The sequence below is a fragment of the Rhopalosiphum padi genome, chromosome 1, assembly GCF_020882245.1.
Source record: "Rhopalosiphum padi isolate XX-2018 chromosome 1, ASM2088224v1, whole genome shotgun sequence".
Classification (NCBI taxonomy): domain Eukaryota; kingdom Metazoa; phylum Arthropoda; class Insecta; order Hemiptera; family Aphididae; genus Rhopalosiphum; species Rhopalosiphum padi.
In genome coordinates this window covers 19,374,581-19,392,473 of record NC_083597.1, presented here as the reverse complement: position 1 = coordinate 19,392,473, position 17,893 = coordinate 19,374,581, and the positions used below count along the sequence as shown (strand labels likewise).

Sequence of the window (17,893 nt, the reverse complement as noted above, 5' to 3'; positions counted from 1 at the left end):
GTGTCCAACTATTTAATGATAATGATAAATCTTTATGACTATATAATCTAATATAATTCTTTATTTCTATGAATGAAACGTTTGAAACGGTCGTCGGCCGGTAAGTTTGGCGGGTTCGTGTCCGTCAGATTGGCAACACTACCATAGCCGGCCGGCGATGAAGTTTCTACGAGCACATAACAGTAATTTACCAGCCGGTAATTATCGCATGACTTTTGGCAACACTCGTGACGGCCGACCGAATGATTGAAACGCGCACAAGTGTACTGTGCACAAAACATGTCCGTCTGTTAGTAAAACACGCTTTTTGCGGTGCGTGTGTGTGTATTATATATTTGTATGTTTATTGTTTGAAAAACGCGAATGAAAGCGTCTTCCTGCTGCTGCTAAACGCAATTTCCGATTTCCCATCGTCGTGTGGATGCGTCTGACGCATTAAACGCGGCAAAGACAGTCGCCGAACCTCAACCGACACCAACAAGCCGATCGCACGAAAAGCGACGAACTGATCTTCAGGTTAGTAGTACGAGCGAAGAAGTGTCGTTACTGAGCGGAATAGTTGATACTTTGTACGATCATATTATTGTACGTATAATGTAGTGTTGTTGTCGCGTGTACGTTGGGGGACGGGGACTTGGCGCCTGTCTTGGTGTCGATGAGGAGATGATGGTGAAAATGACACGGAACATTACGCGACCCGGCGTTTCGGATTTGTGGGTTGTGCGGCAGCCGGTGTCGGCCTATGTGTTGATAGCCATTTCAACTGGGCGAACGGCTAATGACACAGTCACTGTAAAGTCCATTCCCAATATTGTTTTCTACTGACGATCTATGATGGTCTTTATGTAGTAAATCATTCCACAATACCTTTGATTTGTTTTTATCGAGTTATTTTTTGATTTTTTTAAGACCCTCGTTGGTTATTACCCGATTTGAGTACTTCTGAATTATAATATCTATGTATGAGTATTGTGTTCACCCATCGACCGCACTGCATACATCAAGGAAAAAATAATACTTGGCTGTATTCTGAGCGCAATACTCGGTTAATAGTTTCTGACAAACAGTAGCATGTCTGCTGTTTAACTGTATTGTTTTTCTTTCCATATGAATATTGATTCCTTCCTCAACAATCTCTATAGTTAACCTTATATTCAAATATAAACAAATTTAAATAGATATATGTCATGTATACTGACAATAAACAATATATAATTTACTGTCGTAGTTTTTCTTTCTATAAACTGTATATTTGTATATAAAATATTTCATATTAATCAATTTCAAACTTTTAGTCTGTTGTAATGATTTAAAATACATCAAAAATTTATATTCTTTTTTAAATTTGCTAAATTTTATTTTATTTTACAAACTGGTATTAATTTTGCAATCCTATGTACTATATTTATATTTAAAGTCTTGTCATAAAAAAATTTTTAGGTTACCTAAATACATAATTTAGAAGATGGTACATTACAATTCTAAAACTAGTCTTCTGAATATCCCAGTATAATATATTAACATTTGTTTTATTATAGTTTCATAAATATAACATTGTGTCTAGTGTTTTAAAAAATAATTAACTCACTATTATTTATATAAGTTATAAGACAACAATAACATCAGCAATGTATCTAAATAACCTAATATATTTTATTTTATTTTGAATATGACAGATAAATTTGAAAATTTAACCTAACTGGATAGAAAAAGTAAAACAAAACTTCAATAAGTAGTATAAGGTCATTTTCTTAAAATTTATTTACCTATCTAAAAAAAAAGTATTGTTAATTTATCGCAAAATTGTTGTTAAATGTAAGAGCTGCAATCGTTAGTTTTTGTATAACAGATTTGTCTATATCATAGAATACAATTAGATAATAATATGTTTTGGTGAAATATTAAATACACTATAAATTTACTTAATATAAAAAAAAAACCTGACAATATTTGGCTTATTTTTTTATAACTTTATAAGTATATAAATAAAAATAAATTTAATATTAAAATCATTCTTTATTAGATTTTTGATTTTTATACTACATTATAAATTGTTTATGATAGGTACAAGACCCCTTTGTCATTATTTGTGGGATGTTTTTATAATGTATAAACATATTTGTAGAATTTGCTCTTACTGTGTTGTAGGTTTCAGGTATACATTATGGGTGCCTGGAGTGGGTGGCAATACAGTGAATTTGACCTATCCCCTAAACTTCAATTATAATTTTGAAAATGAACTTTTATTATTAATTAAATAAACGTTTTATTGATATTTTGATTTGAATATAGATTCATTTATTTTTTATTTACATTTTGTCTTTATTTTGTAGTTTGTAATTATTACATTTTTTTTTAACGTACTTATTGTTTGATTTTTTTTTTGCCATTCCTCAGCAATTCCTTTGCTGGCATCCATGAGTATACATCATTATTGTGTATTATTGATCATGTGTTAAATTTTAATCTTAATATTAAATCTTCTCTAAGCGTAAAACGATTCTAATTAGGGGAGGAGGATATGCTACTCTAAATTTCTAAAGATAATCCATGTATAATACACTTTGTTAGGAAATTGTATTCTATCCAGTCAAGATGTATACAATAACAAAGATGATTTTTTGTCTTCTTATTATCAGTGGAAAAATAGTTGATAATATTTCAAATAACTTAAAATATGATTATGCATTTTGTTGGTATATTTTTTTTTAACATATGTATTCAGTTCTAAAGCTTTAATCATATATACAAATTGTTGTCAATACTTAAAAAAATATATCTATAAATAGCTTAAACTTCGATTTAGCATTTAGAAAATATTTTAAAAAAATCATTATTAATTTAAAGTTTCCATGATAATTTCAATAATACAACAATCGCTTTTAAAGTATATTCTATTTCGTCATAATTAGAATTATCAAAAACCGGCTATGTATAAAACATTTTTTTCAATTTCAGCAACTTACGTAGTAAGAAACCTTATGAGAAATCTTGTCTTAAGTTTTCAAGGCTGTTAATATTACTAAAAAGGTATTTGGTGAAAATTTCAAGTATTGAACCATTTTTATGATTATTTTTTTTTTAAAAACAATTAAATTGCAATAAAATGTTGATATTGCGTAAATATTCCAGATTTAACGTATTTTTTTTTATAGTTATCCCGATTATGAAGAAAGTTCATGTAATTATATATTTTTGACTATAAAGTTTATATACGTTTAATTTTTTATCGGACATCCCTCCTCGAAATTGAAGATTCAAGCATTAAAAAAAAATACATAATTATTGTAAAATTAATTAATTCATTGCTTTGTTCAGAATCTACAAAAAAAGGTTGACATGTTAGGTTAGGATAGACAAATAAACTAATTATAATTTTTTGTATTTACAATGTACAGATGTTTCTTGACATGTTACCTATATTCCACCCATTTTAAATATTTATTCTACAAAGAATACGTTTTTAAAATGTAGGTATAATCTTTATGAAAGACATCGTATTTTAGTGCTGGTTTATTTTAACTGATTTGTCATATGGAGATACCAAATAAATAATAATATAAGTTTAGAAAAATTAAGAGATGTGCATGTATATAAAGGTTTGGCTAACCAGGTGTTTTTATAACAGGTGTTTTTATAGAAATACTACCTGTATAATATTATTATGTCTCGATGTCATTTATTTTCATTTATGCTTTTGATGATCACCAAAGTCCAGTTTATAAATTATTTAAATGGTATTGGTATTCCATGTGATGAGGCCCTTTGAATACATTGTTTTCTTAGGATGTAATTTTTTGTTGGTTATTTCTGACTAAATCGTGCAGAATTTTGGTCTCCCTTTTGATAATTTAATTAGTAAAAATATTTTATATTATGCCAAATTCAGATAAACCACTTAATAACGGTAGGTTCCAAGTATAAAAATGAAAACATTATATAAAATACGAAATTATCGTAATTTTTTAAAAAAAATACGAACTTAAAATTGCAGATTTCTATACAAATTAAAAATTAAATATAATATGAAGATATCACTTTTTAAATGTCATATTTTATCTGATATTATTCTTAGATTTTTTTTTTAATTATCTTAATTCAAAAAATATATTATTATGTTTATATAATGTAATTTACGCATGCAAATCTGTTTGAAATATTTGACATTTTAACATTTATATATCAAAACATTACAATGTATATATATTTTCATCACGTAGCTAAACCTAAGTTATACTAATACTGAAAATACAAAAACGCATTTATAAATATATTAATTTGATATAGAATTAATACATATTGGCACTAATATAATATTAATATTACATTCCTACTGTCATATTTAATGATTATTTATAAATTAAACCATACAGATTTAGTCATTTATATTTAATTCTTGAATTTTTGTTAGGTACTCATATCTAAAAAGCAGAAGTGAGTGGTTGACAATTTACACCATCCTTAACTAGGCGTTTAAAATTTCAACTCTACAGTAAGTTGATGGAGAATTTTATTACTTTGATTATTATTACTGTTTATTGTGTATGAGCACTTCAATATTATTTTATTAAAATTCTAAATTGCAAACACAATTGTAGCTGATATTTTACATGGTTATATTGTTGCTTAAATCGTATTATTTATAAGCCTTAGTTCTTTGTTTTGAGTTAGAATTTTAATTTTCCTACTACCTATTGAAGATGTGTTATTGTTTGTACCTCTATGAACAATTATTATGCACGTTATTTTTATTTGTATGAGCATATTTAAACCAGCTTGTATTGTATAACTGTGCATTTTATATGTTTGTTTTCATTTTGTTTTGGTATGCTATTTTTATGTTAAAATCTACGATTTTTTTTTCAATTTATCAAATTTCAATTGTGATATAAAAATAAATTCTTATCTTAACATATTTATTATTTTTATTGAGTTCGTATTGAAGTGCAATAAAAAAAAATATCGTATTAAATACTAAATTTTTTTCAAAGGTCAAATAAACAATTAATTTCGGCATTTCATAAAGGTTCGAGAGACTTTGGGGAGAAAATAATTTTACCTAGGTATTTAAGATATAACACCATAATACATTTTAACAAATGATGTTTTAACATTTAAATACATATGCTGCGTATATATTAATGAATAGTATCACCTTCTAAAAAGAACTATAAAATTAATACAAATTAATATTCATATTATAATTATTATTATTTCTATAATTATTCAAACTATTATTATAAACGTTCTTGATAATTTGTGGTACCACCTTTTTTCGAATCGACGTTAAATGTTATCTAATCTCGCCTTTCTTGATCATAACTTGTATACTAATACATACACGTTATTCCGTTAAAAAAATATGTGCACTTCAACAAAAGTGTATGTATTATTGCATATATTTTGTATATTTAATTATGAGGTACACATAGAAGATTAAAACAAAGTTAAAGGTTATTACTTATAACATACATTTAAAATCTATTAGGTAGTTTACATAATACAAAAAAATGTATTTAATAATCTTACTCTTTGTTTTAATCTTCTGTGTAATTCACGTAACTTTTGGTATTATCATTAATTGTACAGCTTACATTTTACTATTCAATTATAATTTAATCGGTTTAGGGGTCTTTAAAATATTTTTAAATTATCTCCGATGCAAAACCCAGAATTATTGACAACACGTACTTTGTTATATTTAATTTTTGTGTATTTGAATATATGAATAATTTAATATTTAAGACTGGTTATTTGTATAACTTTAACTAAGAAACTCCAAAAATATTTCATTGCCATTTTTCGATTTGATCAATTTTATATTATCACATTTTTAAATTTCCTTTAAATTCTTTACAACTCTTATACAATGTTGAAGCAAAAGCATCGAGCAGATGTTTGAACAATGTAGATACAAGCAGCAGCTGAAACATGTAAGATCATCCTTATTTCTTTTGTACATTGTTATGTTATAGGACCTATAACATAACAATGTACAAACTCCTACAATGTAGGATGTCCTTTAAACTGAAAATGAACAGTTATGTATGATTCTTTATTAAAATATAATATATTAAATTACAATTTTGTTAAGAGATCTTTGAAATACCTTGAATTATGAATTAAATGTTTAAAATATCTTTTATTTTATCATAGCTAGAATAATATAATGTATGTCAATAATTTAGAATGCCGTTTCACCATTATTATTATTATTATTTTTTTTTTTTTTTAATGAAACGCACATCATCTTTGTCTTCTAAAACGTTATTTTGGCTATTACACAAGAACAACTTAGTGGTGTTTATAACGACATCAATAGCAGCGATTTTATATTTTTATGAAGGTTCAACTATTTCAATTTGAAATCCGCATATTATATTATTATAAGAACGCGTTGCGTGAAAACTTCAAATTTCGCGTTAGAATTTGCATACGTTTAAAACGCAGCTCGAATCATAACTCGTTTTTTTTAATCCAACAGCAGTAGTGGTGGGGGTCTTGGTGTAACCGATATCCGTATAATATCCCGGGCGACCGTCATTGAGCGACGGTAGCAAAAATGTAAGAAAGAAAGAACGAATGTACATGAAATAAACGCCGGACTGCACGCACAAGAAAACGCGGTGTACCCTATCCATCGCCACGTGGTCGTATCGCGCGATACGTTCAATTCAGCATCGAACGTTGGGCAACACTGCGCTGATGGCCGGCCGGCTCATCCCCGTCTCACCCGCTACACCATTCGTCCGAAGCCGGTACGGCGACGTTTTTCCCCTCAACCCCGCGTACCATTCACCATCAATGTACCTTCCCGGCGTCTGCTTTCTCCTCTCCGGTCTCCCTACCCATCGCTATCACGCTGTTCTTTTCCCTTCGACTCGTTTCTCAATCATGCATACGCGCACGCGCATTCGTTCCTTCATACACCTCTGCCTACCACCACGTTGCTCGGAATCTGTCCGTCGCCGCAATATTGCGCCGTGGTTTTCGTAATTTCGTGTGTAGTGCGGACCCGAGACGACAGCCGAGTGCATTACTCTTGCTACCTCTTCCCTCGTGTGTTCGTAACTCCGTGTAGTGAGTTCAGTTTTTTCCTTCGTTAACTATCGAATTTCTTCTGAACCTGTCGCCGAGTAGTGGTTTTTTTAAAAAATTATTTATTAATTTATTATTTCTATTCGTTTTATCCAGACAGAACCTCCACCGTCCGAGGTTTTATCGCGACACGCATTATACGCATTTCATACGTCTTATACCTATCGTGGTGGTGTTTCCCCCCCAAAAATAACACAATTAATTTAAAGTATTTATATCGTTACGTATTTTAATTTGTATTTGACGCTGTTTCAATATTATTATGGCACGAGGAGACAACGTGAACAAGGTTGGTTACCGATTTTTATAAATAGATAATCGTATTATTGTAGAATTATTATTATTATTAGTAGTAGTAGTAGTCGTAGTAAATATGTAGTTCACTAATATTTACTATAGTATAGTTCAAGCGAGTGGCGTTCGTAGCGCGCTCGTGGTTTTCGGCATGCGACGTCACGGGTTTTGCTTCCTCACAACGTGGTTTCTATTGTTGCCATTGCATTTCCATGTGTTTGTGACGGCCGCTTATGAAACTAATATACTTTTTAAGTCAACGTCTACCGTTTGCTTACCTATAGCTATTTATGAGCAGTTTTCCTGCAGCACTAAATAATCCTGAACACTCCGTCATCAGATGTCGCGAAAGATGCACATTCACACGTGTATGTGGGTGGTTGTCTGTTTATCATCGTCGACGTCGTCCTCGCCGTGGTAGTGTCCGTAGACGCCCGCGGATCGCGTGTGCGTCGCGCGAGGTCGCCTGATTCGGTAACGTGTCGGTATAAACGTACATAACCTAACAATATCATGTCGGCCACGGTATATACTCGTCTCTGAAATCGGTAGCGCTACTACGTCATCCTACTATTATGTACCTGTAAACTCCACATGATCCAAATGTTTTGTTCGCCTTGAACACCTGGGTCCATAATTCGCGATATAGGAAATTTTACTCCTAAATCTAAATGAGCAAGTTCAATTTTAGTCGTTTAACTTGCGTACGTGGATATTCGCCTCGATAAGACCGCTGACGTTATTATAACAAATATAACAGACCGGTTGGAGTGTGGTAAAAACCTGACCCAGACGGTCGTGCGGTGTGTGCGATTTACAGTTTTTACCTGTTGCCTGGACGTGATTAAGTGCAGTTCACCTGAGGGTTTTTATTATGGAAATTGTATTTATATATTATATACATTAAAATATGATATTAAACTTCTAGTCGGTCGGTCGTTTACCTGTACTCTCAGGTCTTATTATTTCTAATTAATTCGGTTTTTTTTTTTTATTTATTTCCAGTTCTGGATAACTCTTTTAATAATTATTTATTTATGCTCCCGTGTTAGAATGCACTTAATTAAATACCGAGTGATTATTGTTGTAACCACCGCGACATGTATCTTGCGCGATCGACCGTGTCTTATATAATCGCAACTAGAAATTCCGTATTAACCGTCGCCGCCAGACCATATTTCAAAATCCAATCGTCTATTATTGCTCTAATTACCTTTCTATTTTATTATTATTTACTATATATTATACCTAGAGAGGCTTTGGGAAAGTATAATAGTAAACAGTCCATCACACTTTTAATTTTTAGGAATGTTAATTATTGCTTAGGTAGGTACCAAAGCATTTAAATATTGCATAGTTGCAACAATAGTTTTAAGAATGTTAACCTGCAATTAAGCTATTTGTCCAGTCCCATTTTTCATTTCGTACATTTACAATATAATATGTGTTAACAAATTTATTTTGTTAAGAAAAAATCGGAATATATTATTGAAATAATATATTTTTCTTTTTAATCCGTAATGAAATCAATGACCCGGCGGTTTTAATATCAAACCTTGAATATCGATTAAATTAAACACTATTAAAATCATAATGGCTGTCAATTATATAAAAAAAAAAAATGTCCTAATAATATGATAGAAGAAACAAAGATTTAATTTACGTATATAAGGTGTATAAACTATAAAGTTCACTTATTTGATGTTTATTCGTAGTCGATCATAACTTGACATAATATTTTGGATTATACTTTTATAGTACTTTTCATCTTTTGCGCCTTTAATTATTATGGTTATTGAAGCTATGCGTATTATTTATATTACTATTTAGCCATGAAAAAACGTTCTTCTTTCCATTTCGTGGTACCCGTTTTTTTCTTGGTGTTATGTGTGTTATAATTATCTCAAATAAATTTTAATTTTGTATAGTTACGAATAACAATTTTGTTTTGTGAAGTTTTTTAGTATTATTATGTCGAACAATTCCCCTAAAAATCACGCTTTTATATCATTATATTTTAGTTGCGTAGATAGGATAAGGCATTTATTATTAGGTATTTAAGTAATTAGCCGATCTCAATAGCTAATTAAATAGTTAATATGTATTATAAATTTATAAACAATCAAATTGAAATTTTATCCATGTTAATAATTTAATAGTTATTATAATTGCAGGCTCATATTGAAGTTCTTTATCTGTATAATTCTTGATTTTCACTATTTAAATAAGTGTTATAATTAAGTTTCTAAAATGTTTACTCAGTAACTTAATTGTTACGAAAGGGGATATTACTTTGATTAGTTTTTATTAAACAAAATAAATAAAAATATTATTTTGTTACTCCTTGAATTTAATTCTTCTAGTTTTGGTCTTCTGGAACTTGCTATTATATTATATCATTTATACTCTTTGCCTATTTACTACATAGTAGTAAATTAGTCCTTCAAACAGTTATTGGTTCATGTAACTAGATCCTGCCGTCCTAGCAACAATATTCTGACTTTTTACAATTTCACTCAAGTCGGAAGTGTATTATTTTTATAAGTACTGATTTTTCGTTCATGACCCATACTTGTATTATATTAAAACATATTTTAGATAAGTTTATTGACTGAGCATGGCAACTAGCTAAACCTGTTTTTTTATACAATTCAGTACGTCATAGGTTCATGGAAAAACAGGTATGTGGTCTGATTTCTTCTCAAACACAGCCACCGGCAATCTACCCAATAAATTCTACTTTGTACGCTGAACGGCAACGCCTAAACAATACAATTCATGACACGTGTAGTGCAAAATTAACGAATAAAAGAAATGGTATTGATAAATTTTATTTGGTAATTTAGAGTGGTTATATGACTGATTATAAATCACCATAAAATAAAATATTTACAAATACTTTGATTATTTGATAAATAAATAATAATTCTTTCGTGGAAATAAATTTTTATCACACTTCCTAATTCTAGTGAGCCCACATGTACCTTTCAACATCTAAAAAAAAAAATTTCAATAATTATTCTTGTTTATACTATAAAATATATTTAATTAAATTACGTTTTTTCCTCTCTTAATCTCCTTTTCCTACGTTTAATGCTTTTTCTTCCAATAATGTCATTATAATAAAAGCAATTCTTTATTTTATCTTTCAGATTGGTTTCAAAATATAACCATAAGACCTTAACATACGATTTGTTCGTTTTTGTTATTACTATCATTTTTACCCTTTTTTTATTTCTAAATAATAATTAAAATGCAATAATTTCTGTAAAATTTTATTAAACAAAAATATATACATTATATTTAGCAAAATACGTTGATTTTATGATGAGTTAATTTTACTATATCCGTTATTATACCTATTCTAAAAATAATAATATATAGGCAGCTTGGGAATTGCTGACAGACGGCACTTTTGTAATTCTTACACAAATCTACCACTCCAATTGATTTTCTAACCAGGATATCGACTTTTTGAAGTTATGATCTAAAAGATTTAAAATTTCCACTAATTATATTTTTTAATTTGCAAATATCGTTTCAATCATAATACAAATTTGGTTTTATAATACTTTTCAAAACAGTTTAATTATAAACTTTGCAATGATATTACTCTTAGAAAAATAAATAAGTTGGAAATACTAGTATTTATTTGATTAAGTAATTGAATAAAATGACAGTTAAGTACATTTTCAAAAATCTGTTTTGATTGTTTTTACGATTTTTATTTTTCTCCTTTCTATAAATGATTTATATTTCTGCGAATTTTAGTTTTTTTTAATGCAATTTTTTTTTTTAGGAATACGTTCCGTATATTTGTTTTACGTGTATTTTTTTTTATTTTTAACGTCATCTTTAGTAATTTAAAACTTTTTGGGTAGGCGTGAAGGGAGGGAGTCACAATTACATTACCGATCAGTATTTTTAAAAATAACTGGAAAATACAAAGTAGAAATTTTTACCCAAAATAGCTTTCGACAAAATCAACTTTTTTGTTGTAATTCAAAAATGAAAAAATAACTGTAGAAATTTAAAATTTTAGCAAATATTTATTAACATTTTCTAGACTACTTAATTTTCAAACTATAAGATCTTTATGCCATTTAATACAGTTCCTTATAAGCTGTAATTACATCAGTTAAAAATCTACAAAATGCATAACTATATAGTTTTTATTATATTAATTTGAGAATCAAATTAGACAACCGATGATGTTATTTACTCTAATGATTATAGCACAAAGTTGGTTTTACTGAATGCAAAATTCTTGTGTTGTGTGTGGGCTAGAGAGAGAAAACTGTTTGCGTGCGACATCCTCCTAAGACTCCGAATTTGAAGCGATGATTTTTCATATTTGTCTGACGCAAGTTATATTGGAATTAAAATGTGTTTGATTTCCAATGAACTGATTGATTTGGTGAAACGATACAAATTCTTATAACAAATTTAATTTTGTCCATAATTATTCTACTTAAGATCGATTTTCACACATATTTTATAATAATTAGGTCCTAAAGCTTGGAAAATTAATATTTCAATTTTTGAATAAATTAAAATCAAAAATATTAAAGATGATTTCAAGTATTGACTAAAAGCTAATTAAAATTGGTTTTCAAATGCTACACTAGACCAATCGGTATGGCAGAAATAGAAGTATAGTCTTATATTGTACTTATTTAATAAAGAAAGAAATTCATCGCTTTCAAACATCTTCACTCTTTAAGCTTGAAAATGTAAAAGTTTCCTTAAAATATATCAAATTCTGCCACCAGCTCTCTGTCAATATTTTGACTGTTGATGGTTTCGTGTGTCAAATGTCACTTATATGTATATTTCTCGCTGTACTTTAGCGTTTAAATTGTTTAAACGTCTCTTTAACCATCTGTGTCAGCAGTCACATATACTAGTTTGTTATATGTTTCACAGAGTATAAAAACAAATAAAGATGTAAATTTGTTATATTCTGCATGGTGTAAATCTAGCAACATCTGTTGCTTAACACATGACAACAACTATTATAAGTTAGCATAATTTTTTATGTTTTACATTGATTTTCTCCGTAATAATACAAATATGATTATTTAAACCAACAATTAACATTTTTTACATACTTTTTCAAAATTAATTGAAATATTTATATTTTAAAATTATAGATTCTGTTTATAATAATATCCATTGATTGCTATTATTTTTTCGATTGAATTTAATACATTTTCAGATATTGGAATCATTGGCAATTAGAGTATATAATTAGTAAAACAATTTTTACAATTTTTTTTTTAATTTACCCTTTTTGTTGGTTACGCGACCCATCTCCTCAAAAAAAAAATCCCGCAACCCATAGGTTGGGAAACACTGACCTACTAGCTATAAAGTTAAATAATATATTTTCATACTATTATAAAATAATGATATGTCTGAAATCTTTTTAATATATATTTTTTATTTTATAGGTTTTATACTCGTATCAAAGTGGATATCATACGATATGTTCAAGGTGAGGACTGTATCGCTGGGGAGAATTTTAACGTTTTCGACAGCCGTCTTATACCTCGGTTATCTTTGGTACAAGCGCAAGAGAACTTTGTCACATCGCCAGAGTGACAAGAAGAGACCTCGTTCTGAACTTTCAGAACTGACCAAAATTGACGATCTAGAATTGTTTCAGGCATTAGAAAAAGCCTCTCGTACATTAGAGGTATCACAAACTGTGGAAGAAGAACATATTGAGAGTTCTGTTATTCATAAAGATATCATGGAGCCAACTGTTGGTCAGATACAAGTAAATGAAAAAGAATCGTTTATAGATAACCAAGAAGTGCATGAATTGGTTACTAAAGTTAATACAATGGCTAGTGAACAACAGGTATGTTTAGAATCTATCATGATAGATTCTTTAACTGAAGATTTAACTAATTTGAAATTAAGTACAGAAGAAGAAAAAGAAAATGAAATAGTTATTAATATTGATGATTCTAATAATATTCAAATAATAGAAAATAATGAGAAAGTAGAAATAGAAGAACACTCTAAAGATAAAGCTTGTTGGACAGTAATGGCAGAAAAAGAAGATCACTGTGAATGTCCTAAAGCTGTTCTTATTAAAAAGGCAAAAAAAGATGAAGAACCTATGATATTTGAAGGAATTAAATTTAAAGGAAAAAAGAAAAAAGGTAGAAAAAAGAATCAAGCTAAAGATATCATCAAACTTCCCTCTGAATCAAACAACAAAAATAAAACTAATAGCATTGTTAAATCTGTAAAGAAAAATCAAATTGTAGAAGAAGATTGTGATTCAGCGCATAGTGTAGATCATAGTATTGACACTAACGATGCACCAAATACAATTTATTCAGATATTAGAAGTGTTGTAAGTTTTATTTTTATTTCTATATACATTTGAATTTTATTTTATTTTCATTCTTAATAATTATGTTTATTTAAAAATAGGGTTCTCAAGACAGTGGCAAAGGTGGTAGTTCTTTTTCTGGAGAACTTCGCACAGTATCAGATTCTGATGAGCAAACAAGTTATGACTTTTTAGTTCCAATTGAACTAGTGGGACCAATTATTGGTAAAAAAGGAGCATTTGTGAAATATATTAAAGAAAAAAGCAATGTTAGGCTTTTTGTCGAAAATAAGACTGAAAGTCCAGAAGATAAATATAAAATGTGCACATTAGTTGGTGAGTATTAAATTAAAGTTAAATCGGTTTATATATTTGGTTAACTAAAATATTTCTTAATTGATAATAGGATCTGAAATAAATATAAACAAAGCACTCAAATTAATTAGAACCAAGTTTCCTGAAAGAGCTTATCCAGAGTTTACTTTAGAATGCATTTCTTCAATGTTGGACGGTTCACCTGTTATTTCTCAACTTTTTAAGGTAAATTTGTCAAATACATTTTTTTGCATTCTTAATTACATTTTTATTTTGTTTAGTCGGAATTAATTGAAGGCGTTAATAACCATGTTATCGTAACCGACTTAGTAGCTACAGATCATTTCTTTGTTCATAATGCATCCAGTCCGGATTATGCAATGCTTTCTTCTTTGAACTTTGCCATGAACGATACATTTGGAAACAGCAAAGAAGATATTCCAGAAGTCGATTTACGCACTGTTACCCATGGTATTTTTTTTACCAATCATTAAAATTGAACATATTTAACGCATGTAAATTTAATTGCAGGTTCTGTAGTGGCCACCTTTAGCGAAGATAATTGGTACCGTGCACAAGTGATCGATGTAGATGAAAAAAAATATGAATCTGCAAATGTATTTTTTTTGGATTATGGCGGTTGCAAAAAAATTGAACAGTGTGATATGAGGCCGATGCATGACTCATTAATAGCTTTAAGTTTCCAAGCAATCGAATGTAGTTTAGCAAATATTGCTCCAGGTAAATTTACTTAAATTGTCTGACATGTTTTCATAATAATTTTTATTTATTTATGTTTAGCTTATGGTGAGTGGTGTGAAGAATCCCTAAAAATGTTTAAAACACTGACTACTGGCAAAATGTTGTTTGCTCAAGTAGTTTACAAGTCTGATAGTGTACAATATGTTAATTTATTAGCTTTTGATGGCTTTGTGGTAAATATTTTATTTTTGTTTTTAGTAAATGTCTTTTTATTTGAACTTACTATATTTTTTTTTCCAGACTATTTCTATCAATGATGAACTGATTAAGTATGGATTTGCCGTCTACGCTCCTCCAAGTGGTATTTACCGAAATGATATAACACCCGAACTTAACGAACCAACATACGCACCTGCATAGGTTACTTTCTCATTTGTTTTTAAAGTTGCTTTTGTATTTTCCTGACTGTTATTGCGTTTTATTTTATTACTATTTTTTTCCATTCATGACTCAATAATTTTTATTCAATTTTAAATCTTTCATTGAAAACCTGCTTTCAGGTATATTATTTTTTTTTTTAAGTAATGCACTCATTTTTCTACACAAATTGGTATTTTTTTTTTTTATTATTTATGAAAAGACAAACTAAAACATATGATTTATTTTTATTATGAAACAAATTTTCTTTAGACTATAGTAATAATTAATTTAATTAACAATTAATTCATTCTTTAGTACAAATACCAAACTTTTAAAACTAATATTTTAAATCTTAATATGGTTGAAATTACAATATATTTTTATTAAAATACCATTTGTTATAATATTAAGTACTTCATTTGTGTATAATATTTAAAAAAAAAATATGTAATTGTGTCACAAAAATAGTTAGACATTTTTTTTCTGACAAACAAAATGTATATATTGTTTGCATTTGAGTAAATTTTTTTAGATATAAACCAAATAAATGATGTTAAATTATATTTTTTTCTCATCTTCGTCGACTGTATTACAATAGAAATAAGGTTTTTTTTGAAGATGGTTTTTCTTTTTTCATTGAATGCATATGTTATATATTTTAGATAAAATTATTTTAATGAACGTTATCTTTCCACAGGATAAAATAAACCACATAAATTCTATTAGAAGTATTATCAATTAATTAATTAGAATATAGGAAACTTATATAATGTTTCAATTTAAGAGTGAGAATTTATAAAGCATTATAAAATTGTAAATTTTAACTAGATGTACCTTCTAAAAGTTCATATCTTTTATTCTATGAATGAAATTTAAAATTATATTATTTATGATAAAATTAATTCATTATTGATACGAATAAGTTAAGATAATTTTAAGGGAGCAATTTTTGTTATCAAGTGTTTTCATTTATAAAAATTAACAAGTCAGTTGTATATTTTGTTTTGTTTTTATAATTATTATTGTCCTCTACAGATTTCAAAACAATGATCATACATTATTAATGCTTAATGGCCAAACATAATTCAAAATGATAAAAATAGAGCTTATATGCATTGGTAATTTCTAAGTAAAAATGATCTATTTGCATATTTTGACAAGAACCTTAACAATTTTATGTACTATGGTATATTTAAACAAGTTATGTAAAGAGAACAGATGCAATTTCATATTATGCCAATAATTTCAATGTATTGAAAATAAACTATCACAGTTTTAGATATTTAAGAGTATGTCTCACCTGTATGTGTTGTCTTTGTCTTACACATGTACAGCATAATACATTTTTGTTCACCAGTTTCAATAGTGTACATTTAGTTTTAATATTAGATTGAATTGACCTATTATCAAAGTTTTAGGTAAGAACATTATCTGTGTTCTCTCGTTTGGCTTTTTACAATATTTTAATTTTTAGGTGAGATGATCATTTTCAAATATTTAATAATTGCATACTCATAACTCACCTAAAAATTAAAATATTGTAAAAAGCCAAACGAGAGAACACAGATAATGTTCTTACCTAAAACTCTAATTATAGGTCAATTTATTCTAATATTAAAACTAAAAGCACACTATTGAAACTGGTGAACAAAAATTTACTATGGTGTACGTGTGACAGACAAACACATGCAGGTGAAATGCCCTCTTAACATTTATGATATTTAGGAAATTATTTGTAATTTCATTATGCATTTTTAACAAATATAAATGTATATTTTTACATTGCATATAAAACCTAAACTTTAAATTAAACCTGGTTGTTAAAATTGTTTTATAATCTCTCTTCTGATAATTTTCCCGTGCTAGTGAAGTACAAACGTAAAGATTGTAACCTGTTACATGTAAGCATGTTACTTTTTATTGTAACTTTATTTTTTCAAGAATTGTTCTCATTGCAATTTATTAGTTAAATGATTATTTTTATGTACTATTTGTCTGCAAAATATATTTTGTACTTTTATATTTATTTTGTGCAGGGTTTGGCATATTAATTTAAAAAATAAATGCATTGCATTCACGTTCAATAAACAAAAAATGTAATCAAAATAAAAAAAAATTATACAATGCGTTATATGTATTTGGTGTCAATTGTATATTTTTTACTGAGTAAGTAACAAATGGAATGGACTTAAGTTTAAATTGAATGATGATCTTTGCATATACAACAATTTTTCCAGAAATAGCGATAGATAATACATTTTCCCTCCTTATCAAAATTATCTACTATATTGTAATAGATACCTAGAAATAGAACATATTATTATGTATGAAATTAATCGTAACTGATGAATTTTGCCAAAGTTTGGACCACAAACGATCACATGATATGTTATGTTCCATATATCAAGGAAATGTCTGATAATATGTCTTTACCACCACAGCCGGAATTAACCAGTGTTGTTTTAATTTTTTTTTAAATCAGCTCGTCTTATACGTGCTAATACGAAACCTTGTTGCTTGTATAATATTTGCTATCTGTTTTTACAAAAAAATGAGATTTTCAATAATCTATAAATCCTACCGTCTACTTATTATCTTATACTCAAGTCCTACCTAGAAGATCGTTTCTTCTCGGTACGTTATGGTTCATCTACCTCCTCACCAAAACCCATAAATGCAGGAGTCCCCCAGGGCGCAGTCACTGCTACTCTGCTA

At 28.3% G+C, this 17,893-nt stretch overlaps 1 protein-coding gene across 3 annotated transcripts; it reads left to right on the top strand.

Moving 5' to 3' along the window:
* Nucleotides 1–247: 247 nt before the first annotated feature.
* On the top strand, nucleotides 248–17,204 carry LOC132919684 (KH domain-containing protein akap-1-like). 3 transcript variants are annotated; one of them, XM_060981478.1, is made up of 9 exons: nucleotides 248–516; nucleotides 4,412–4,492; nucleotides 12,846–13,762; nucleotides 13,843–14,077; nucleotides 14,148–14,281; nucleotides 14,338–14,527; nucleotides 14,588–14,797; nucleotides 14,858–14,991; nucleotides 15,059–17,204. In XM_060981478.1, the coding sequence occupies exons 3-9, from the start codon at nucleotides 12,881–12,883 to the stop codon at nucleotides 15,176–15,178; spliced, it is 1,905 nt and encodes a 634-aa protein (XP_060837461.1). In that variant the 5' UTR covers nucleotides 248–516; nucleotides 4,412–4,492; nucleotides 12,846–12,880; the 3' UTR covers nucleotides 15,179–17,204. The 3 variants fall into 3 exon arrangements, with proteins under 3 accessions (XP_060837461.1, XP_060837446.1, XP_060837454.1); XM_060981463.1 differs by lacking the exon at nucleotides 4,412–4,492; XM_060981471.1 differs by lacking the exons at nucleotides 248–516; nucleotides 4,412–4,492 and adding an exon at nucleotides 6,981–7,387.
* The last annotated feature ends 689 nt before the right edge of the window (nucleotides 17,205–17,893 follow it).